This window comes from Oncorhynchus mykiss, chromosome 7, assembly GCF_057628025.1.
Source record: "Oncorhynchus mykiss isolate SJ-2025 chromosome 7, ASM5762802v1, whole genome shotgun sequence".
NCBI classification, from domain to species: Eukaryota; Metazoa; Chordata; class Actinopteri; order Salmoniformes; family Salmonidae; genus Oncorhynchus; species Oncorhynchus mykiss.
The window spans coordinates 27,350,001-27,375,728 of record NC_143028.1 but is presented as its reverse complement, the minus strand read 5'-3'; the positions used below and the strand labels follow the sequence as shown (position 1 = coordinate 27,375,728).

General features: G+C 41.2%; 1 protein-coding gene across 13 annotated transcripts in view; it reads left to right on the top strand.

Annotated features, from left to right (window-relative positions):
* The window catches only part of LOC110527654 (ATP-dependent chromatin remodeler CHD6), a 99,493-nt gene that overhangs the window by 10,764 nt on the left and 63,001 nt on the right, over window positions 1–25,728 (top strand). For 10 of the 13 annotated variants that reach the window (XR_016497167.1, XR_016497166.1, XM_090240594.1 and 7 more), the window contains 3 exons: window positions 4,870–5,408; window positions 16,877–17,036; window positions 19,274–19,423. Coding sequence is in view for 11 of the 13 variants with exons in the window: in XM_090240594.1 (XP_090096720.1) it covers window positions 4,870–5,408; window positions 16,877–17,036; window positions 19,274–19,423 (849 nt within the window). In the remaining 2 variants the exon portion in view is untranslated. Of the gene's footprint in view, window positions 1–93; window positions 182–4,869; window positions 5,409–5,998; window positions 6,127–16,876; window positions 17,037–19,273; window positions 19,424–25,728 lie in introns of those variants that run through there. The other 3 variants (XM_090240601.1, XM_090240599.1, XM_090240602.1) reach the window with 2 other exon arrangements.

Genomic DNA, 25,728 nt, shown 5'->3' with positions numbered 1-25,728 from the left:
ATTGTGACATATGAAATACGAGTGACAGTCTAATCAATGTGAAATAACTATGTAAATTAATGAACGTGTAAAATTGTGACGTGCATTCATATTCAGGTCCTGATTGGTGAACAAGCTTATTTGACACGTCTCCATAGAAATCCTAGTTGAGAATGAAACGACTGAACAACGAAACATTACAGTAAGTGAAAGAAATAGGTTTTGACTGTTTTACTGGTAATGGGGACATGCGTAGATACAAACCAAAAAGTTATTTTGTTGGTGTGTGTGTAACCTTAATTTAGCAAGTCAATTAAGAACAAATTCTTATTCACGTTAACCGCCTACACGCACGACACTGGGACAGTTGTGCGCCGCCCTATGGGACTGACGTGATACAGCCTGGATTTGAACCATGGACTGTAGTTACGCCTCTTGCACTGAGATGCAGTTCCTTAGATCCCTGTGTGTGTAACTATTTAACTGTACTAAAATGCTTTAAATGTCAGTATCGTTTTTATTTTTTGCAAGAAAAATATCGTTATCGGCCAAAAATGTCATTGGTGCTTCACTACCTGAAGCGAAACATTTCCAAAAACTGTCAGTAAGCGACTACAGCCAAGTTTTAGTGCAAAAATCATGTCAAGTTGTATCCCTTTTTTAAGACACATAACCTTTACCTCAGGGTGCTAAAAGCGGTCCCCTAAATGGACAAATTACCTCCCTCTGAAGTGTATCAGATGCATTGGTATTGTTAGCCTGTGTATGAACCATACAGGCAACACTCAAGCTTTGTGTACATGGAACAACTGCAGTTTCACTTGTCCATCTCACTTAGTCTCTTTTGTTTGTCATTTATTTCTTGCTCAGAAACTGCCTCAACCCATGCCCACCACTTTATGCCCTCCCCTTTCACATGGGAAGAAAGATGTTGCTCTCCCATGAGCTTGCATTCCTTCTGGTACTCCCCTCTGGATGTCCCTACCCAAACCACCCTGCAGCCCCATGCTTCTCCTGAGAGGTTACATTTGAATGATGCCCAGTCCTCAAGCGTCCTGTGGCAGCAGCCTTACCATTTCTGCTGGATAGGTGTCAGTGTTTTTAGGGAGAAGGCACAGGGAAGCATTGACTTGACTGCATCTGTGGTGTTCAGCAGCTCGGAAGACTGTATTGATTCATAGGGAATTTGATTGCAGGCAGCTTGTTTGTGGTTGACCGAGTTGGCTGGCAAGCGTGTACACTGCAGCACGTCACTGGGTGCTGTGCGTGCAGTCGCAAATGAAGGTGCATGGGAAATGTAGAGCCATGAAGCCTCAGGACAATGTGCCAGCAGCTCTGTGGTTCTGGAGATGGGAACCTGGATGAGGGTTACACTGTGGACTACTACACTAGGATTTGACAGGGATCGTGACAGACAGAAGGCATGAAAGGAGGCGGTATGGAGCAAGGTGAGAAGGAATGTTCCTGTGATTTTGGAGTAAGACATATCCATGGCTTTTCTGTCTTATTCAATCTTTGCGCTACCAGTTTGTCTGTTTGCAGCCTTGTCCTGTCCATTGTTTGCAAGCTGGTGAACGTTTTATGAGTGTTAGGTCGGTTTACTTTGAGAGGTGTCATTTACATCATGGTCTGTTTTTATGTTCTATTCATGTAAAAAAAATAGAAAGCATTCTTTCTATAGGCAAGATGAATGCTGAACTTGTTTTCAATGTCACAAACCTCATTAAGAGCTCTATTTCTGAGAGACTGACTATCATATTTAGTGGTTGACTTTCTCCCTTTTGATTGTTCAGCTTGAATACTGGGGAAAGCAGCTGTTGACCAAAGCAGGGGGGCAGGCTATAGGTAGCATCTGTCTAAGTGCAAAATGGATGAAATGTCAAATAGTCCTGTCAGCTGGCAACAAAAGGGTTACCATAGAGACGGCGTGTTTACGTTGCTGCTTGATACAGAGCCTGTTTCCAGGGCTACGGCCCTGATTCCCGGCACTGGGAGTCTGATTCATTGACATTATTATCCTCCTGTGTATGAGTTGTCCCATATGCCCCTCCACATGTCCTCAACCTTGGTTTATAAATAACATGTTGCTCAAAATGGGACTGCACCAATATAGCCCTTATCACATGAAGTGTGCCATATCTGCTTTTACACAAACTTCTCTACTGGGATGTGATATGCTGCTAATTCTCATGAATACAATTAGTGTTGCTATATTAAATCAATGATTTTTCTCGAACAGTAGGTCTTTAAAAAATATATATATAAAAAATAATGCTTTCTGGGACTAATTTTATATTTGTTACTGTGTAAATGTAAGTGTACATCTTAGCATTTACTCTTGATTATGGTTACATGATGTGCTTATCATTTTGTAGCACAATATGAACACAAAAGCATAGAGGAACAGATTGGGTCAGACTAAGACATCCTGGTGATGAATGCCGAGCTTTTCTGTGTATGACCTTCACTATAATGTCTTGATTTAGCGCTTGTTTATACTTGTTTATACTGTAAAAATGTCATGGCTCAAATAATGTTCCACCCATCAGAATTAAAATATTAATCTGGCCCCCCCCCAAAACTGGGGACATCGGGTACCCCAAACCTTTACCACAATACATACCTTGACAGTTTTCAACAATCCTGGTCCTTGTCACGGACTATAAGTATCTGCGAGCACAAGTTCTACTACTACACATTAATTCATGCCGGTCAATTTGATAATCCAGACGTTCAAATGATTAGCCGACACAACTCATTACAGTATAATTACAGTATAGTTGCCAATTGAGTTTAGCCAGCATTCCCTCAATATCAAGTATATAGTCCAGTGGTTCCCAAACTTTTTATAGTCCCATACCCCTTCAAAAATTTTACCTCCAGCTGTGTACCACCTCTAGCACCAGGGTCAGCGCACACTCAAAAGTTTTTTTTTGCTATTGTAAGCCTGCCACACACACTATACAATACATTTCTTACACATAAGAATTGTGTGAGTTTGTCACAACAGGGCACAAATAAGACCAGGGCGCAAATAATAATCACAAATTTTACTCTTTATTTAGCCATCTTACATGAAACTTTATTTGTTCATTGAAAATTGTGAATAACTCACCACAAAGGGTGTGCTTGAAAGGATGCACATAACTCTGCAATGTTGTATTGGAGAGAGTCTTGGATTTAAATCATTTCCCACACAGTCTGTGCCTGTATTTAGTTTTCATGCTAGTGAGGGCTGAGAATCCACTCTCACATAGGTACGTGGTTGCAAAGGGCATCAGTGTCTTAACAGCGCGATTTGCCAAGGCAAGAAACTGAGCGCAGACCAATCCAGAAATCTCGCAGTGTCTTCTGATATATAAATACAATTTTCCCAGAACCGCTTATTTCAATTTCGATGAGGCTCTCTTGTTCAGATATCGATAAGTGGATTGGAGGCAGGGCATGAAAAGGATAACGATTCCAGTTGTTTGTGTCATCCATTTTGGAAAGTAACTGCGTAATTCACCACCACAACTCACTCAGGTGCTTCGCTTTATCACATTTGACATTGTCCGTAAGCTACAAAAACAAAAAAAATCATACAGTGATGGAAAGAACTGTGTGTTGTCCTTGTTAATGCAGACAGAGAAGAGCTCCAACTTAATCAATTTTGTCCTGCACATTGAATGTAGTTGCGGAGAGTCCCTGTAACCCTAGATTCATTGATTTAATATGGGTAAAAAGTATAGAAAATGTCCTGAACTTTCATATTGCTCAGATATAGGACTGAGACTTCCTTATGATACATCTTTAAAAAAAAAACTATTTTTCCATGAATGAATCAGTTTATTCAATGCATTTCTATGGGCTAATAGCAGTAAGGACAAATTCAATGTTTCATCAAATATATATATATATATATATATATATATATATATATATATATATATATATATATATATATATATATTTTTTTTTTGTACTTTGTTTTTACCATTTGGCTCTATTTATTTGTATTTATCGTTACCCAGAAATGATTTATAGATTTCAAAACAGCTGTACGGGGCCTTTTATTTCATATTTCTTCACTCTAATCTTCATTCATACCCATGCTAATAAAATTGGTTTCACAGACTTTCATCCTCCAGCTAACTGCATCTTTTTTTTAACCAAACTGCACTCACTTGATTACAAAATATGTCCGATGGAGACTTTCCGTTCAAATGATGCATCCTCACCTAAATCTATAATTTTGTGGTCACTGTTGGGAATGCAAGCAGTCAGAGGGCATATGCTGGTTTACTGTTGCACTTCTCTCATCAGGTGTAGAGAGAGTACACTTGTCCAAAGGTTCTGGGGTCCTATGAATCTGCGTTGGCTTATTAGTATTGTGCACAACTTTGCTGTATCAGTAAACCAGCATATGCCCTCTGACTGCTTGCATTTCAAGAAGTAGTCATAATGCATCATGGGGAAGTTTTATTGTGGAGTTTGTTTATCCATAGAATTGAACTGCATTATGACAGCCCAGATGTGCGTTTTGAGGAAGGGATCGAGGAACATGGAGACCCTGGAATTCTGAACATGCCGTTAAATATCGGGGGATTTGCAGACTTTGGGTTTACCCTCTAATTCAACACGGAAAGATTTGTCACTATATTAGGGTCTCTGAATATGTGGAGAATTTGATTGAGACTTTACTCAAAGAAAGCCCAAGTTTTGTTGATTTTTGTTGCCATTGTGTAATGTGATTCTGAACACTGGCAAACATTGTTTACATTTGCAGATGTACGCCCTGTGACGACCATTCACTCTCATTATGACTGCAAGATAGAGGCATGACCTGCATTTTTTTCCTAGCCCTTTATCTTTCTGTATCTTCATTGCACCATTCTTGTTCTTTTCCAGATGTCCACCACCCACTTACAAAAGTACACTCTAGCTACAGCAGCCTCTAATGCAACTGCCCAAAATGCACAAACTCCATTTCCCAGGGGTACCCTGGGCTCTAAGGACCAGATCAGGGACCTTGGTGGTGGTCAGACCAATCACTGCATGGCCAACTCCAAGCACCCCAGGATGGGCGAGGCGAGCACTAGCTCGATCAGCCCCTGCGCCCCCTCGTCACCCCTCAACAGTGAGGAGGACGATGGAGGGGGCGGGCGGTGGGCGAAGAAGAAGAAACAAAAGAAAAAAGACAAGTGGGGCGAGCCTGGCAGTGCCTGGCAGCACAAGGGCTTGGAGAGAGACATGAAACCAAATAAAAAGAGGGAGCAGAAAGAAGGGAAGGAGCTGCTGCTGCTGCGCAATTTCAAGGAGCCCAGGAAGGTGAAGGCACCAAAAGAGGTGAAGAGAGGGAGAAAACCCAAGGTGCAGGCCCTGCCCCTTCCTCATTCAGAATGCAAGAGCGCCCCCTCTCCTCCCAGACAGAGGGGCCGCAAACCCAGGTGAGGGGCTTTTGCTCTCTAGTGCATTCACTGTGTTTTTCAAATGGTGTGTCGCAACCAGGTTCTCTTGGTTGATTAGCCGGTAAAATCTTGGTTGTATTTAGAGACATGGTTGTGTTTGTCTAGTGCGGAATAATCCAATTAAAATAATTTAGGTGGGTTACAAGAAGTCAGAACCCCTGCTGTTAGAGTTAACTCCTAACAAAGTTGATTTTACTGTTTAATGGCTCCCCGCTTCACATTTCTCCCCAACATTTCTAATAAAAAATACATAATCGATGATTCATATGAAACTATTTTTGACAAAATTGCCGATTTATTGTAGTAGTTGGAATTTGGTTCAATCATGATGAATAGAATCATGTGGCTCAAAAAAAATATTTGTAAATCTCAAATTTAAGTTAGATTTTTTTCTGTACCTTTTTGCATTATGTAGCTGCAAAACTTGTTTTGTAGATATTTCAAGTTGATTTGGGTATTGAATTTGTGGGACATTGCAACTCCATATGACTAAAACTAGGAAAAGTACATTTCCTGAAGAAAATGTGTATGCTTGCTTAATCTGTCTAAAAATATTTTTATTTAACTAGGCAAGTCAGTTAAGAACAAATTCTTATTTACAATGGCGGCCAAACCCGGACGACGCTGGGCCAATTGTGCGCCGCCCTATGGGACTCCCAATCACGGCCGGATGTGATGCAGTCTGGATTCGAACCAGGTACTGCAGTGACGCCTCTTGCACTGAGATGCAGTGTCTTAGACCACTGTGCCACTTTACCAACAAAACAGACGCGTGCGCAACTATGGGGCAAAACAGACTGTTTACATGTCAACAATGTTTATTAAAAACGTATGCATTATATACAATGAGCACTTGTTGTCTCAAATACATTGTTGGTTAACTAGCTAGCGAATTTGAGCCATCTTAGCATTGACATGAAATCTGCCGAAACACAAAACAAGACATGGTATCAAGAACAAGATGAAACTAGCTTAAATGAGTCATTTACGATTCCTCACATGGCAGTTTCTTGTCATTGTTGGTAACTATCGGGCTATCCAGAATCACAACTCATGTACTTCTGCCCCAGTGACACGTGCATATCGTTTCCGTGATGTTGTCAGCTAACCCATCTATAGTAGTGGGAGATGTTAACCCTTTGACATGTACGAGTACACAGGTGTGATGATTTTACAGTGCTCCCTACTGCGTATGCTCAAACCGGTCTGATTAGTATGTCTAGTTATGATTGACGCAACAGTCAGTTGTACGCAGTTTATTTTTGCATGCAGATGTTAAGACTTTCACCGAAGTAGCAGCAGTATAATGCCATTCTAAATCCAAATCGGAAACTGTAGGCTACGTTAGTCCTAGTGCTAACTGAGGAAAGGGTGAGCTAACACAAACGTCTACCTGTCGGCTGACAGAAACCATAATATGAATTGGATAATAGCAATTACTACATGAAACAAAAATATAAATGCAACATGCAACTATTTCAACAATTTTCATATAAGGAAATCAGTCAATTAAAATTCATTAGGCCCTAATCCATGGATTTCACATGACTGGGCAGGGGCACAGCCATGATTTTCTTTCCCCATAGAAGGTCTTCATTACAGACAAATACTCCTCTGTTTCATCAGCTGCACCAGTGGCTGGTCTCAGATGATCCCGCAGGTGAAGAAGCCAGGTGTGGATGTCCCGGGCTGGCGTGGTTACACTGGGTCTCCGGTTCTGAGACCGGTTGGACGTACTGCCAAATTCTCTAAAATGACTGGTGGCTGCTTATGAACACAATATTCTGGCAACAGCTCTGGTGGATATTCATACAGTCAGCATGCCAATTGCACGCTCCTTCAACTTGAGACATGTGGCATTGTGTTGTGACAACTGCACGTTTAAGAGTGGCCTTTTTAGGGCCCCCAGCACAAGGTGTACCTCTAATGATCATGCTGTTTAATCAGCTTCTTGATATGCCTCACCTGTCAGGTGATTGGTTTATCTTGGCAAAGGAGAAATGCTCACTAACCGGGATGTGAAGAATGTGTAGATGGCGCCGGCAGAGGGCTGCCTCGCTTCTAGTTCTTACAAAAACGAAATACTGTAAAGTTTCCTATGTGTTTCTTACATTGTTAGCCTAGAAAATTGTAAAGTGGTTCCTCCTTTTAAAAGTTGCGAGCTTACACCGCAGGACTTAGAGGTGGGGCGGCAGGTAGCCGAGTGGTTAGAGCATTGGGCTAGTAACCAAAAGGTTGCAAGATCGAATCCCTGAGCTGACAAGGTAAAAATCTGTCGTTCTGCCCCTGAACAGGCCATCATTGAAAATAAGAATTTGTTCTTAACTGATTTAACCTCTTAACCTATTTAAATAAAGGTAAAATAAAATAAAAAATAAATACCCAGCTTCATTGCTCCAGACCACCACAAGGGTCTGTTGGGTTGGAGTACTCATTATGCATTTTGGTCCCAAGATTGTTATATGACCAATCATATTGAGTGGTTCCCATGACGTTCTTCAGCAAAGATTGCTGACAAAACATTACGGGGGAAGCAAATGTTCAGCTGGGTCTGCTATCTATCCTTTCACCCTCCTCCAAAAAATACAAGTGTTTGCCATTATCAACAGTGGCACTGAGGCTAAAACAATATCTTACATAGTGTGGGATGACCGCACCTAAAAAGGCTGGAGACTCATAACTAATCAAAGAGCATGTATATGTCCTGACCAAAAGCTGATTCAGTGGTAGGGTTAACTTGACGTTGCAGCACAGCAGATTCTCAGTAGACAGAGGGCATGGGATGTCAGATTCCAAATGTTCCTCCTGATAAAGCAGGTCCTCCACCTGCTGAATCTGGAATGCTCAGAATAAACAAATCTGTATTAGTGACGATACATTTGGCAGTGACAGTTGCTTGATAGTCCTGTGAAAATGGCTGAGTGTTTGTGGTGTAAATCTTTAAATTAGCAGCTGACATCTTAAGTTTTTTTAAATTTAATAATTAAGACAGGTTCCATGTACAACAAGACAGGAAGAGAGAAAAAGAACACCGAACAATTGAGTTACCTCTGGTTATGGACACTATTGCCAGTGATAAAGCTTCCACGGCCTGTTCCTCGGACAGTGAACATACATCTGGCAATATCTACATTTTTGACCCCTTGATCAGCTCACACTCAAAGTAAATGAAGAGCTTATTTTTTGTAGATATGAAAACAATAACTGAGAAATAACCGTTCAATCTAAAGCAGCAGATGTCATTTTCAGCATATGTCAATACAGCACAGAAAGTTTAACACCAGACTGGTATTGTGGTTGTTCATTGTGTGATGGGAAATATGCAATATGCATACAAAATAATATACAGTGGGAGCAGGTACAGAGTATTTTTGCCGAGCAATGCAACAAAACTGGATCATTCTGGCAATGATACCTGCACCATATATATGCAGCAAAGACTCCCTAACACTTTGCCATTGTACACGATGGCCCATTGCTTGGAGACTTCCTTTGACCATTCTAAAGCCCGGATGGGACTTCCTTGCCTTAATGGCCCCGACTTTCTGGTCTAACTCTTCATCTGACACATCAGAATAGCATTCTCTGGCAGACATATTGTATTCTTTCATCCTTCTGTAAGAAAATATCGACTTTGAAACAAATAGGACATGGCCTGCTTATGAGTTGCTGTGAAAGGTTAGATGAATTCAACTGAAAATGGCGAGCACAGGCATTCGTAGCTAAATGTTTTTGGTTAGCTTGAGAATAATAATTGCATGATTTATCATTCTACGGTATGTATGTGTAATATAGTAGAATGTTATGAACCGACACTGAATCGTAGGAGCTAACTACTATCTCCTAAAGCGCCTTGACGATGACGAGCAGTTGCCATACCAGGCGGTGATGCAACCAGGCTCTCGATGGTGCAGCTGTAGAACTTTTTGATGATCTGGGGACCCATGCCAAGTCTAGGAGCTAACTACTAGCTATGTAGAAGTTGGATGGAAGAATGCCCAGTGCTGCTTACCTGAGATGCCATCATCACGCAGTCCTTTGTAAGTGTCTGCTATGACTTCCTTTGTGTCGGAAAGAAAGGCTGAACAGTTTTGTTTGTAGCCAAACTGACACTCAAAAAATTGCCAAAATGGAGGGTGGTTAATAGCGAAATTAAATTGGAGTTTTGTTTTCAAATAAAAAAAAATCTCAGTATTTTGTGGTATTAAAATGCATAAAGTTTTGCGCTCTATTACAAAAGATTTGATTGCAACATTTTTTTTAATTATTTTTTTTACTTAAGCCTTTTTTTTGCTTTCAGAACAATTATTTTTGTTTGAAAATAAAGTTTTAGTCTCTACAAAAATACATCAATTTGTTGCAAGTTGGGGAGGGGGACTAATAGCTGAACAATAGAGTATTCAACCTTTACTAAAGAATAGTCTAATGGCCGAGCTAGGTGTGAAAAACCCCTGTCCTATCACAGACCAGATTTGCCCTAACGACCAAGTGGGAGTTAGAGCACTGATGATGCTTTTGGGTCCCAATGCACTACTGTGTCTCTAACTGACAATGAATGGGCAATATAAACCAAATAATAAACTGATAATTGTGCACGACTTCGAACCCTAAACCTTCTTGCCCGAAGTCCAGAGCAATATTGACTGTGCACCAAAATCAGGCTCAAGCAGCAGTTGATAGCGCGCCTCCTCACGGTAGCTTGCTACTCAATCAAATGACTTTTCAAATAAGTTACCTTACATGTTATGGTTTGTTAGCTACGCTGTCCTTACGAACCACATAGCTAACATACCTGTACATACTGCTGCAATATGCTATCTACCTAACGTTAGTAGTTATACATCAAACTTGCCAGTATTTTAACTATAGGCTATCTAACTACCCAATGTTTATTGATTTGATTATTCCCGTCATTCTTAGCTTAGCTAAGTGGTATAGTTGTTGTGCGTTCTCAATGGACATTCAGGTGCTTTCGTAATGTCGCTCTGGCTATCTACTCTGATTTTAGAGCACTCTCGTCTGAGTGTACCAGGGCGCAGAATAATGAATTTACGATCGCTCAACACACGTTGAATATGGCCGGTGTCAGTAAATGTTATCAAAAAAGCGTAATTAAATTGTTTCCAGCAGCACAGTTAGTCACCATCGCTCTGGTTAACACAACTGCCTAACCAGCTCTGCTAGAGCGAGTAAAATGGTCAGTGGTCTCATTTGTGTCTGGAAGTAGCTAGCCAACGTTAGCTTGGGTGCTTGACTGCCTTTGTATTTATTTACTGCCATTAATTATTTATTTACTAAATACCTAAATCACACAGAATTACATATACACAGAATGCAAATTGTCATACAGAAAACGTCCCTGGTGGACGGAGCCGACATGACGGCTGGTTACACAAAGGGGGTTGGGCTTGAGTGAAAGAGCGGGAAGACTATCGTAAATACAGTATCTTATGCATTCTAAATTACCGCCCATTTTGATAAAGGAGAATGCAATAAATATTTACTCTGAGCTGCGCTTCGGTAGATTGTTCGTAGATGCTGGCCGTGTTGCCCAACAGAGATCTTCCTTGTATCTTTTAAGAGTGTCTCTGCGGGTAACCTGGATACTTGGCAGTGTCGTGTTTGTTAGAAGAGTTCCTTTGTCCGTCCTTTCCTAGCCCACGTTTACAGCGGCCGCTGCTAAGTCAACGGCTAGGAGGTATCACTTCTGTAGCGAGTAAGAGTTCAAAGTTCATACCATTCGCAACCAAAGCTCAAGCTGAGGTTAGCTTAGTTCTGTAGTTGACATGTTACTCCTTTTAACGATGGACCGTCGTCTTCACGTCCTTTGGAACAGTTTATTATTTGAATCCTTCTGACATCAGACCGCAGAGGCTGCAGGCCTCGCGTACTTGGAACAGGAGGTTACATTTTCGTCAAGGGCTTATTTGGTGGAGGGAGAGAAGGGTGTGTTTCATAGTTTATAACCAATGTCTCTTCATAGGGGCAGGCCACTGATTGAGCAGAGCTCTAACCTTATGAAAACCCAATTCTTTCATTTGGAAGCTAAGATTACATTTAATCTTTTCACAAATAGTTTCATATTTAAACATTTAAATTGCACAATTCCATGTGAATCTGATAACTATAATCTGTAGACTTTCCACGATACAGTTAAGAATGTCTCAGATGACAAACGAAATGACATCATATTCATTAAGTACCAACGTATATTCTCCGCTGGTTGGATTACCGAAATATGGTTCCTTTCCCCCCACTGTTTGTTAAACATAGAGAGTCTGGGAAAATTAAAGGCTATTCAAGAGTCCTTCAGTAGAGTCAAGAGAGAGAGGGAAGGGAGAAAAGTATTTATGGGGGGTCATAAACCTTACTACCCACAGGCCAACGTCATGACAGTGTAATTGTGATAACATACAGGAACTAAAGGAACTTCATTGGACTTAATGCAAACTGGAAACCATACATCCTGAGGCTGCATTTATTGTAACTGGGGATTTTAACAAAGCAAGTTTAAGGAGAAGACTGCCTAAATTCTATCAGCATATCGACTGTAGTACTCGCACTGCTAAAACACTAGACCGCTGTTACTCCAACTTCCAGGATGCATACAAGGCGTTCGCCCACACTCCTTTTGGCAAATCTGACCATGACTCTCTTTTGCTCCTCCCTTCCAATAGGCAGAAACTCAAACAGGAAGTATACATGCTAAGGATTATTCAAATGCTGGTCTGACCAATCGGAATCCAAGCTTCAAGATTGTTTTGAGTACTCGGACTAGGATATGTTCCTGGAAACTTCCGAGAATAATATTCACTAAAATGGCAACGGAGTTCACCAGGAAGTGTATAGGAGATGTTATACCCACTGTGACTATTAAAACCTACCCTAACCAGAAACCGAGGATAGATGGCAGCATTTGCACAACAAAGTGCGAACCACTGCATTTAAAAATGGTAAGGTGACTTGGGAATATGGAAGAATACAGAGTAGGAATTCCCTCCAAGGCAATCAAACAGGCAAAAATGTCAGTATAGAGACATTAGAGTCGCAATTCAATGGCTCAGACACGGGACGTATGTGGCAGGCTCTACACACGATCACTGACTACAAAAGGAAAACCAGCCGTGTCGCTGGACACGGACTTCTTGCTTCCGGATAAGCTTAACACCTTCTTTGCCCGCTTTGTGGATAACATTGCCACCGACGCAGCTTGTACCAAGGACTGTGGGCTCTCCTTCTCTGTGGCCGACGTGAGTTAGACATTTAACTTCTTGACGCTACCAATCCCTGTAGCGGGATAATTTTCGTCTGCAACCGCTGAATAGCAGTCAAATAATATTACTAGAAAATATTCATATTCATGAAATTACAAGTGCAATATTTTGAAACACAGTTTAGCCTTTTGTTAATCATCCTGTCGTCTCAGATTTTGAAATTATGCTTTACAGCGAAAGCAATCCAAGCATTTGTGTAAGTTTATTGATAGCCTAGCATAGCATTATGTACACTTAGCATCAGGAAGCTTGGTCACGAAAATCAGAAAAGCAATCACATTAACCGTTTACCTTTGATCTTCGGATGTTTTCACTCACGAGACTCCCAGTTACACAGCAAATGTTCCTTTTGTTCCATAAAGATTATTTTTATACCCAAAATACCGATGTTTGTTTGTCGCGTTATAATCCACAGGAAAGAGCGGTCACGACAACGCAGACGGAAATTCCAAATGGTCTTCATAATGTCCACAGAAACATGTCAAATGTTTTTTATAATCATTCCTCAGGTAGTTTTTTTAATATATATTCGATAATATATCAACCGAGTGTGTAGCTTTCTACATAACAGCGGGAGGAACAATGGCCGGTTTACTCAATTGCACACCAACTCACTCTGAGAGCCCCCACCTCTCCACTTACGCAATGTGATCCTTCATGCTCATTTTTCAGATCTATGTCTCTTATTTAATGAACTATGCCTAAAAGTCAGCTGGGACAGGCTTTCAAAGGTGCAGGCCAACTCCTGACACTAATGACCCTGACCAGGATACTGTAGTCCCTGTGACTGTCATTCTAAAATGTATTGGTAAAGTCAGTACAAAACCTTGTAAGTTTGGGGTTAAATGTATTTAATTTTTTTTTAAATTGCTCACTTGCCTCACTTAATTTTTTTAAAAATCTGTTGAACAAGTAAATCAACTTTGTATGGCTTTAGTTAGAGATGAGATTTCCCAAGTTGCACCATGTCATTGAACCTTTGTTATGGGATCTAGGGAGATATTCGTTCGGTGCTAATATCTAGACCACAGGATTTTGCTATTTGGCATTTCAGTAGCGGAGTGGGAGGCATTTTCTTAATCGCTCTGCAGAACAGGTGGATTTGAGATGAAAACTGTGGGGAACTTTTTTAAACCTCTGCGTTCCCAAAAAAAGGACGTTAGAAAAGGACGTTAGAAAATAAACATTGCCATGAAAAAAAACATTGCCCACTTATTCAGAAAGTATTCAGACCTTGACTTTTTCCACATTTTGTTATGTTACAGCCTTATTCTAAAATGGGTTAAATATTTTTTTTCCTCAATCTACAGAAAGCACCACTTTTGCAAATCTATAAAATAAACCTTATTTACAAAAGTATTCAGACCCTTTGAGACTCAAAATTGCGATCAGGTTTATCCTTTTTCCATTGATCATCCTTGGTTTCTACAACTTGATTGGAGTTCACCTCTGGTAAATTCAATTGATTGGACATGATTTAGAAAGGCACACACCTGTCTATATAAGGGCCCATGCATGTCAGAGCAAAAACCAAGCCAAGAGATCGAAGGAATTGTCCGTAGTCCTCCAAGACGGAATTGTTTTGCGGCACAGATTTGGGGAAGTTTACAAAAACATTTCTGTAGTATTGACGGTCTCCTAAAACAGTGGCATCCATCATTCTTAAGTGGAAGTTTGGAACCACCAAGACTCTTCCTAGAGCTCTTCAGTAAAAGGCACATGACAGTCCACTTGGAGTTTTTCAAAAGGCACCTAAAGGACTCCCAGACCATGAGAAATAAGATTATCTGGTCTGATGAAACCAAACTTGAACGCTTTGGCCTGAATGTCGTGTCACGTCTGGAGGAAACCTGGCACCATCCTTATGGTGAAGCATGATGGTGGCAGCATCATGCTGTGGGGATGTTCTTCAGGGACTGGGAGACCAGATCGGGGAAAGATGAACAAAGCAAAGTACAGAGAGATCAGTGATAACCTGCCCCAGAGCGCTCTGAACCTCAGACTGGGCCGAAGGTTCACCTTCCAACAGGGAAACCCTAAGCACACAGCCAAGACAACGCATGAGTGGCTTCGGGTCAAGTCTCTGAATGTCCTTGAGTGGCCCAGCCCGGATACTTAGTCAGAATACTTATGTAAATGTGCTAAGTTTATTTTTAATACATTTGCAAAAATTTCAACCAGTTTTTGCTTTGTCATTATAGGGTATTGTGTGTAGCTGGGGGGGAACAAACCAATAATACATTTGAGATATATATATATATATATATATATATATATACATACATACATTACATACATACCATACATACATACATAACATACATACATACATACATACATACATACATACATACATGCCACATTTCAGGCTTCAAACATAAAGATATAAAACTGTATTTTTTTGTGAAGAATCAACAACAGGTGGGACACAATCATGAAGTGGAACGACATTTATTGGATATTTCAAACTTTTTTAACAAATCAAAAACTGAAAAATTGGGCGTGCAAAATTATTCAGCCCCCTTAAGTTAATACTTTGTAGCGCCACCTTTTGCTGCGATTACAGCTGTAAGTCGCTTGGGGTATGTCTCTATCAGTTTTGCACATCGAGAGACTGAATTTTTTTCCCATTCCTCCTTGCAAAACAGCTCGAGCTCAGTGAGGTTGGATGGAGAGCATTTGTGAACAGCAGTTTTCAGTTCTTTCCACAGATTCTCGATTGGATTCAGGTCTGGACTTTGACTTGGCCATTCTAACACCTGGATATGTTTATTTTTGAACCATTGCATTGTAGATTTTGCTTTATGTTTTGGATCATTGTCTTGTTGGAAGACAAATCTCCGTCCCAGTCTCAGGTCTTTTGCAGACTCCATCAGGTTTTCTTCCAGAATGGTCCTGTATTTGGCTCCATCCATCTTCCCATCAATTTTAACCATCTTCCCTGTCCCTGCTGAAGAAAAGCAGGCCCAAACCATGATGCTGCCACCACCATGTTTGACAGTGGGCATGGTGTGTTCAGGGTGATGAGCTGTGTTGCTTTTACGCCAAACATAACGTTTTGCATTGTTGCCAAAAAGTTCAATTTTGGTTTCATCTGACCAGAGCACCTTCTTCCACATGTTTGGTGTGTCTCCCAGGTGGCTTGTGGCAAACTTTAAACGACACTTTTTATGGATATCTTTAAGAAATGGCTTTCTTCTTGCCACACTTCCATAAAGGCCAGATTTGTGCAATATACGACTGATTGTTGTCCTATGGACAGAGTCTCCCACCTCAGCTGTAGATCTCTGCAGTTCATCCAGAGTGATCATGGGCCTCTTGGCTGCATCTCTGATCAGTCTTCTCCTTGTATGAGCTAAGAGTTTAGAGGGACGGCCAGGTCTTGGTAGATTTGCAGTGGTCTGATACTCCTTCCATTTCAATATTATCGCTTGCACAGTGCTCCTTGGGATGTTTAAAGCTTGGGAATTTTTTTTGTATCCAAATCCGGCTTTAAACTTCTTCACAACAGTATCTCGGACCTGCCTGGTGTGTTCCTTGTTCTTCATGATGCTCTCTGCGCTTTTAACGGACCTCTGAGACTATCACAGTGCAGGTGCATTTATACGGAGACTTGATTACACACAGGTGGATTGTATTTATCATCATTAGTCATTTAGGTCATCATTGGATCATTCAGAGATCCTCACTGAACTTCTGGAGAGAGTTTGCTGCACTGAAAGTAAAGGGGCTGAATAATTTTGCATGCCCAATTTTTCAGTTTTTGATATGTTAAAAAAGTTTGAAATATCCAATAAATGTCGTTCCACTTCATGATTGTGTCCCACTTGTTGATTCTTCACAAAAAAATACAGTTTTATATCTTTATGTTTGAAGCCTGAAATGTGGCAAAAGGTCGCAAAGTTCAAGGGGGCCGAATACTTTCGCAAGGCACTGTATATATATAAGGCTGTAACGTAACATTGTGGAAAAAGTCAAGGTGTCTGAATACTTTCCGAATGCACTGTATCTAGCTTTTGTATTCTCTGCTAGTATACCTGCTGAGATGTGAGGTGGCAAGGTGATAAACGCACAATGCCGCCATGTGACCCCTCTGGTCAGTTGAGTGCAGATTACGAACACTCCCTGGTGTACTTCTGTTTCTATTGTGCCAACCCTGCTGTGTCTCTACAGAGAGCAAGTCTTCCAAGGGCCGGTCCCAGCGGAGAAGAAGAAAAAGGGCAAGCGGAAAAGCGAGGCAGTTGTCCAGGAGGCTGGGGAGAGAGATAATGTGGCCTTCCTGTCCGCGCTGGCCATCAGGGGAGAGGAGAGCATCGATCCCCTCGACAACACGGTGAGGAACAGACTGACAGGTTGGGGCAAGAGCAGACTGAGTGACACTTGCTTCTCTAAAGCCTCCTTGCAGTCTTTTGATTACATTTTTTATCACTGTGTCTAATAAATCACTGTTTATTTCATGGAACTAACTCAGTATTTTTCTCACTTATTTCCCTGAGTTTCTTTTTGCCATTGAAACGCTCAGTCTGATCTTGTGGGCGTGTTGATACAAATTTGAAATATATTTCCATACACAGCCCTGATTGGCAGGTAGGATTGTCTAGACTCTAGCATATCAAAGTGTTAGCCGTCCCAGCCCATGGTTTGTTGACAAATACATATTTTTTGCCTATTTTTGTTTAGTGTATTTTTGTTAGTATTGCCATTTTCTGTATTTATATGTAAATTGTTCTCACAATTCCGCATGTTGCTTCCATTTGTACAGTGTTCTGTAAAAAAAAAAAAAAAAAAACATTCTCACTCTCAAAGTGGAGGCGGCAGGTAGCCTAGTGGTTAGAGCATTGGACTAGTAAGGTTGCAAGATCGAATCCCCGACCTGACAAGGTAAAAATCTGTCGTTCTGCAACCTGAACAAGGCAGTTAACCCACTGTTCTTAGGCCGTCATTGAAAATAAGAATTTGTTCTTAACTGACTTGCCTAGTTAAATAAAGGTTTAAAAAAAATGGATACACATGCAATAAAAATGACTGGTTATTGGTCAGAATAATCAGATTGTGATGTCATGCTCTGGGCCAAAATCTGAAAAGGATGAGTTTCAGGCAAAGAAAAAAAGAAAAAAAAAGAAATGTTTATAATTTTCACAATTCCAGTGTTGGTTCGAGCTCCTAGTGTGGAAACACCATTACAAAACAGAAAATCACAATTTTGACCCCACTAATCAGGGGTTCAGCGGTGACGCTGGTGAAACCCTATTTGTTGCCGTTCATTATTACTCCAGTTCTGCCAATTTGGTTAGCAAAAATGCATGTTTTTGTGTGCGCAGTACCAGTCAAAAGTTTGGACACCTGCTCATTCAAAGGTTTTTCTTTATTTTTACTATTTTCTACATTGTAGAATAATAGTGAAGACATCAACTACGAACTAACACACAAAGTCTTAAACATCAATATGTTTTCTTCAAAGTAGCCACCCTTTGCCTTGATGACAGCTTTTGTACACTCATGGCATTCTCTCAACCAGCTTCACATGGAATGCTTTTCCATAAGTCTTGAACGAGTTCCCACATATGCTGAACATTTGTTGGCTGCTTTTCCTTCACTCTGCGGTCCAACTCATCCAAAACCATCTCAATTGCGTTGAGGTCAGGTGATTGTGGAGGCCAGGTCATTTGATGCAGCACTCCATCACTCTCCTTCCTGGTCAAATAGCTCTTACACTGCCTGGAGGTGAGTTGGGTCACCACACATGCGGAGACCATCCGTTCACCTACTCTGCGTCTCACAAAGACATGGCGGTTGGAACCAAAAATCTCACATTTGGACTCATCAGACCAAAAGACAATTTCTACCAGTTTAATGTCCGTTGCTCGTGTTTCTTGGCCCAAGTCTCTTCTTCTTATTGGTGTCCATTAGTAAAGGTTTCTTTACAGCAATTTCACACAGTCTCCTCTGAACAGTTGATGTTGAGATGTCTGTTACTTGATCTCTGTAGCATTTATCTGGGCTGCAATTTCTGAGGCTGGGAACTCTAATGAACTTATCTTCTGCAGCAGAGGTAACGCTGGGTCTTCCTTTCCTGTGGTTGTTCTCATGAAAGCCAGTTTAACCATAGCGCTTGATGGGTTTTTTGCGACTGCACTTAAAGAAACTTTCAAAGTTCTTGAAATTTTCCACATTGACTGACCTTCATGTCTTAAAGTAATGATGGACTGTCATTTCTCTTCGCTTAGTTGAGCTGTTCTTGCCATAATATGGACTTGGTATTTTACCAAATAGGGCTATTTTCTGATTGGCTCAAAGAAAAAACCCTTGAAGTGCAGTCGCAAAATCCATTGAGGGCTATGATGAAACTGGCTCTCATGAAGACCACCACAGGAAAGGAAAACAGTTTTTTTTGGTTACTACATGGTTCCATATGTGTTATTTCATAGTTTTTATTTATTCACTGTTATTCTACAATGTAGAAAATAAAGAAAAACCCTTGAATGAGTAGGTGTCAACTTTTGACTGGTACTCTATGTGCAGTAGCTAATGCTTGACATGAAGGCACTTAGTGTAAACTCTCTCTCATAGAAACGTCGCTCGGGGCGACAGGTGAAGCGCAGGAAGTACAATGAGGACCTGGACTTCAAGGTGGTGGATGACGACGGGGAGACTATTGCCGTGCTGGGGACGGGCCGTATCCCTGCCCTCAACGCTGCCACTCTCACTTGGCAGGCTGAGGTAACCATCTCGTTCTTTATCTTTGGCCATGTCCGAATATTCATACTAATAGCTATGCGATAGTAGAATGTTTTATTTGGAGGCTTCCGGGTATTATGTATTGGCTTCCGGATTAATATGTGGGAGTAACGTGAGGTAGCTCCTGTACTTTTCACTACTATGTAGGATTTACTTTTTCTAACGTCTTACTCAAATGGCTCACAACTCACAAAGACCGTCTGAACGAAAACTCTCTGCTGGAGATGACTAAGATTGCGCCACCTATGGCAGAGATGACTAAGATGTCTGACAACCCTGTACCTGACCTACCTGCCGACTTGGGCAAACTACACATCATGATGGTCTCAGAAGTCAAAGGGACAATAGACACTGTTTTGGTCCTGATATCAGCTACTCTAGATGGCGTTCGCAAGACCATCGACGGCCATGGCCAACGGATCATGAATGGCGAACAGCGTCTGTCGGGCTACAATGACAGAATTGTTGCCCTGTAGGAAAGGTACACGTTGCTGGAGAACAAAAACAAGTTTCTCACCGACACCATAGACAAGTCTCGCTGTTCAAATATTTACAGTTCATCAATATTGAAGACAGATCTAATGTCGTTAAATTCATGTCTGAATGTTTCAGAGGTCCTTGGGCAAGAAGTTATCCTCTCACGAGTTTTAGACCGGGTACATTGAATTGGCAAAGTATGTAATAGGCTGACGGCTAAGCCAAGGTCGACGATTGTTCATTTCCACTACTATCAAGAATGTTTATATAATGACTAAATCAGTCAGCTGTTATTATTTTTTTAAAGATTTTTACCCCCATGTCCTGCCAAACCGTGCTTTTTAACACCTGCTCGCTTAACCCGGAAGCCAGCTGCACTGTGTCGGAAGAAGCACCGTTCAAATGACAACCAAAGTGAGCTTGCATGCGCCTGGCCCGCCACAAGGAGTTGTTAGAGCGTGTGGAGCCAAATAAACCCTCCCCTTATCTGGACGACGCTGGGAGAATTGTGCGGCACCCTATGGGACTGGGATCGAACCCCAGGCTGTAGTGACACTGCAACACTGAGATGCAGTGCCTTAGACCGCTGCGCCACTCTGGAAGCTTTTTTAAGGCCGTGCTTTCAATTAAGATTACATTAGAGGACATTAAACACCAAGTAATTCTTACATTCGAATAGGTGATCACTTCAACATATTTTTTTTATTGATTGCGCTACCATGTTGATTCTCTACACATTCTAATATTCCTCTTCCTACAGTGCATTCGGAAAGTATTCAGACCCCTTGGCTTTTTCCACATTTTGTTATGTTACAGCCTTAATCTAAAAATTGATTAAATAAAACATTTTCCTCATCAGTCTACACACAATGCCCCATAATATCAAAGCGAACAGGTTTAGATTTTTTTGCAAATGTATTTAAAAATAGAAAAAATAAATACCTTATTTACATAAGTATTCAGACCCTTTGCTATGAGACTTGAAATTGAGCTCAGATGCATCCTGTTTCCATTGATCATTTTTGTTGTTTCTTCAACTTGATTGGAGTCCACCTGTGGTAAATTCAATTGACTGGACATGAGTTGGAAAAGGCACACACCTGTCTATAAGATCCCACAGTTGATGGTGCATGTCAGAGAAAAAAATCAGGCCATGAGGTCGAAGGAATTGTACAAAGCTCCGAGACGACAAGATTGTCGAGGCACAGATCTGGGGAAAGGTACCAAAACATTTCTGTAGCGTTGAAGGTCCCCCAAAACACATTGACCTCTATCATTCTTAAATGGAAGAAGTTTGGAACCACCAAGACTCTTCCTAGAGCTGGCCACCCGGCCAAACAGAGCAATCGGGTAGAAGGGCCTTGATCAGGGAGGAGACCAAGAACCCAATGGTCACTCTGACTGAGCTTCAGAGTTCCTCTGTGGAGATGGGAGAACCGTCCAAAAAGACTACCATCTCTGCAGCACTCCACCAATCAGGCCTTTATGGTAGAGTGGCTAGACGGAAGTCACTCCTCAGTAAAAGGCAGGACAGCCCGCTTGGAGTTTGCCAAAAGACCTGAAAATAACTGTGCAGCAACGCTCCCCATCCAACCTGACAGAGCTTGAGAGGATCTGCAGAGAAGAATGGGAGAAACTCCCCAAATACAGGTGTGCCATGCTTGTAGCGTCATACCCAAGAAGACTCGATGCTGTAATCCCTGCCAAAGGTTCTTCAACAATGTACTGTGTAAAGCATCTGAATACGTATGTGTTTTTTTTTCTTTTCTACATTTGCAATATCTAAAAACTTTGTTATTATGGAATGTATTTATATAGCCCTTCGTACATCAGACGATATCTCAAAGTGCTGTACAGAAACCCAGCCTAAAACCCCAAACAGCAAGCAATGCAGGTGTAGAAGCACGGTGGCTAGGAAAAACTCCCTAAAAAGGCCAAAACCTAGGAAGAAACCTAGAGAGGAACCAGGCTATGTGGGGTGGCCAGTCCTCTTCTGGCTGTGCCGGTTGGAGATTATAACAGAACATGGCCAAGATGTTCAAATGTTCATAAATGACCAGCATGGTCAAATAATAATAATCACAGGCAGAACAGTTGAAACTGGAGGTGGACTGGGGACAGCAAGGAGTCATCATGTCAGGTAGTCCTGAGGCATGGTCCTAGGGCTCAGGTCCTCCTCCGAGAGAGAGAAAGAAAGAGAGAATTAGAGAGAGCATACTTAAATTCACACAGGACACCGGATAGGACAGGAGAAGTACTCCAGACATAACAAACTGACCCCAGCCCCCCGACACATAAACTACTGCAGCACAAATACTGGAGGCTGAGACAGGAGGGGTCAGGAGACACTGTGGCCCCATCCGATGACACCCCCGGACAGGGCCAAACAGGAAGGATATAACCCCACCCACTTTGCCAAAGCACAGCCCCCACACCACTAGAGGGATATCTTACCATCCTGAGACAAGGCCGAGTATAGCCCTCAAAGATCTCCGCCACGGCACAACCCAAGGGGGGGGCGTCAACCCAGACAGGAAGATCATATCAGTGACTCAACCCACTCAAGTGACGCACCCCTCCTAGGGACGGTATGAAAGAGCCCTAGTAAGCCAGTGACTCAGCCCCTGTAATAGGGTTAGAGGCAGAGAATCCCAGTGGAAAGAGGGGAACCGGCCCGGCAGAGACAGCAAGGGCGGTTCGTTGCTCCAGAGCCTTTCCGTTCAACTTCACACTCCTGGGCCAGACTGCACTCAATCAGATGACCCACTGAAGAGATGAGTCTTCAGTAAAGACTTAAAGTTTAAGACCGAGTTTGCGTCTCTCACATGGGTAGGCGACCATTCCATAAAAATGGAGCTCTATAGGAGAAAGCCCTGCCTCCAGCTGTTTGCTTAGAAATTCTAGGGACAATTAGGAGGCCTGCGTCTTGTGACCGTAGCGTACCAAGACCAAATCGGACATTAAGGGAAACAAATATTTGAATTCTACAGGCGAATGACTGGCCATCCATCAGTGAGCTGAAGCGCAGCTGGGTCATTCAGCAAGAAAATGATCCAAAACAAAAAACTGAGTCTACATGAAAGTGGTTAAAAATAAATACATTTGAAGTTTTGGAATGGAAACGAGCGGTTCATACTTGAAAACACACATTTTGCTGAGTTAAAGCATTTCTGCATGCAAGAGGGAGGCAAAAATCCTCAATGGTGATGTGAGAGACTAATAAACAACTACAGGAAGCGTTTGGTTGCAGTCATTGCAGCTCAAGGTGGCACAACGAGTTATTGAGTGTAAGGGGGCAATTACTTTTTCACAAAGGGGAATTGGGTGTTGTGTAACCTTTTGTTAATTAATAAAATAAGTAGCCTTTTTTTTATTTGTAAATCCTGGTTCTCTAACTAATATTAGGATTTGGTTGAAGATCTGTATGAAAAATATGCAAAAATTGAGAATCAGCAAATACTTTTTCACGGTACTGTATATAACATGATTCATTCTAATCATATTAACATCAATATTAATTATATAGCTGATAACTGATAATAATGGTAATAATCTCAACAATATAATACATTTGTAATAAAGCAAATTAAGATGTGACTCACCACCTGGATTTGGTTTTATGTAGCAACATTTGAAATTGGGTTTTTTACATTGGTAAAAAGTACTCAGCTACAAAATGGTATATCATACACTGCATTTTTGAGGAACAATGGGAAAGTAATTCTGCTTTAAGTTGATACACTTGTAAACTCACTTTTGAGAAAAGGGTCTTTTGAATGTTTTGGTACCTATTGGAGAGCTCTATATTTGTCTACACTCATTCAGCATTGTTCACTCCCTCTTAAGCCAGCCCCACCATCTCTTTAAGGATTCACATGTGAGGTCATGTGCTAAACAGTGAGAAGTGTAGGAAAGATTAAGACTAAAAGTAGTAAAAGTACTAGCCTAGAATAAGGAAAAATTCCAGGTTAACAGAAAATGCCCAGATATAAAGATACTTCAGTCATTTTCTATTAAGGTAAAAGTCACCCAGTATAATACTAATTGAGTAAAAGTATTTGGTTTTAAAAATACTTAAGTAAATGGAATTGCTAAAATGTACTTGTATCAAAAGTATAAATCATTTCAAATTCCTTAAACCAGATGGACCCATTTTTTAAATATTTTTTTTGATGGATAGCCAGGGGCACACTCCAACACTCAGAAATAATTTACAAACGAAGCATTTGTGATTAGTGAGTCTGGTATGTTACGACCACACAGATCAATATTAATTTTCATATACAGTTGAAGTCGGAAGTTTACATACACCTTAGCCAAATACATTTAAAATCAGTTTTTCACAATTCCTGACATTTGATCCTAGTAAAGATTCCCTGTCTTAGGTCAGTGAGGATCACCACTTTATTTTAAGAATGTAAAATGTCAGAATAATAGCAGAGAATGATTTATTTCAGCTTTTATTTCTTTCATCACATTCCCAGTGGGTCAGAAGTTTACATGCGCTCAATTAGTATTTGGTAGCATTGCCTTTAAATTGCTTTATCTTTGGTCAAACATTTTGGGTAGCCTTCCACAAGCTTGCCACAACAAGTTGGGTGAATTTTGGCCCATTCCTCCTGACAGAGCTGGTGTAACTGAGTCAGGTTTGTCGGCCTCCTTGCTCACAGATGCTTTTTCAGTTTTCCCCACAAATATTTTATAGGATTGAGGTCAGGGCTTTGTGATGGCCAATCCAATACCTTGACTTTGTTGTCCTTAAGTCATTTTGCCATAACTTTGGAAGTATGCTTGTCCATTTGGAAGACCAATTTAACTTTAACTGACTGATGTCTTGAGATGTTGCTTCAATATATCCACATAATTGTCCTCCCTCGTGATGCCATCTATTTGGTGAAGTGCACCAGTCTGTCCTGCAGCAAAGCATCCTCGCAACATGATGCTGCCTCCCCGTGCTTCACGGTTGGGATGGTGTTCTTTGGCTTGCAAGCGCCCCCTTTTTCCTCCAAACATAACGATGGTCATTATTGCCAAACAGTTCTATTTTTGTTTTATCAGACCAGAGGACATTTCTCCAAAAAGTACTATCTTTGTCCCCATGTGCAGCTGCAAACCGTAGTCTGGCTTTTTTATGGCAGTTTTGGAGCAGTGGCTTCTTCCTTGCTGAGCGGCCTTTCAGGTTATGTCGATATAGGATTCGTTTTACTGTGTATATAGATACTTTTGTACCTGTTTCCTCCAGCATCTTCACAAGGTCCTTTGCTGCTTTTCTGGGATTGATTTACACTTTTCGCACCAAAGTACGTTCATCTCTAGGAGACAACGTGTCTCCTTCCTGAGCAGTATGATGACTGCTTGGTCCCATAATGTTTGTACTTGCGTACTGTTGTTTGTACAGATGAACATGGTACCTTCAGGCGTTTGGAAATTGCTCCCAAGGATGAACCAGACTTGTGGAGGTCTACAATTTTATTTTCTGAAGTCTTGGCTGATTTCTTTTGATTTTCCCATGATGTCAAGCAAAGAGGCACTGAGTTTGAAGGTAGGCCTTGAAATACATTCACAGGTACACCTCAAATTGACTCAAATTATGTCAATTAGCCTATCAGTAGCTTCTAAAGCTATGACATCATTTTCTGGAATTTTCCAAGCTGTTTAACTTCTTCGATATAGGGGGCGCTCTTTTAATTTTTGGATGAAAAACGTTCCCGTTTTAAACAAGATATTTGGTCACGAAAAGATGCTCTACTATGCATATAATTGACAGATTTGGAAAGAAAACACTGACGTTTCCAAAACTGCAAAGATAT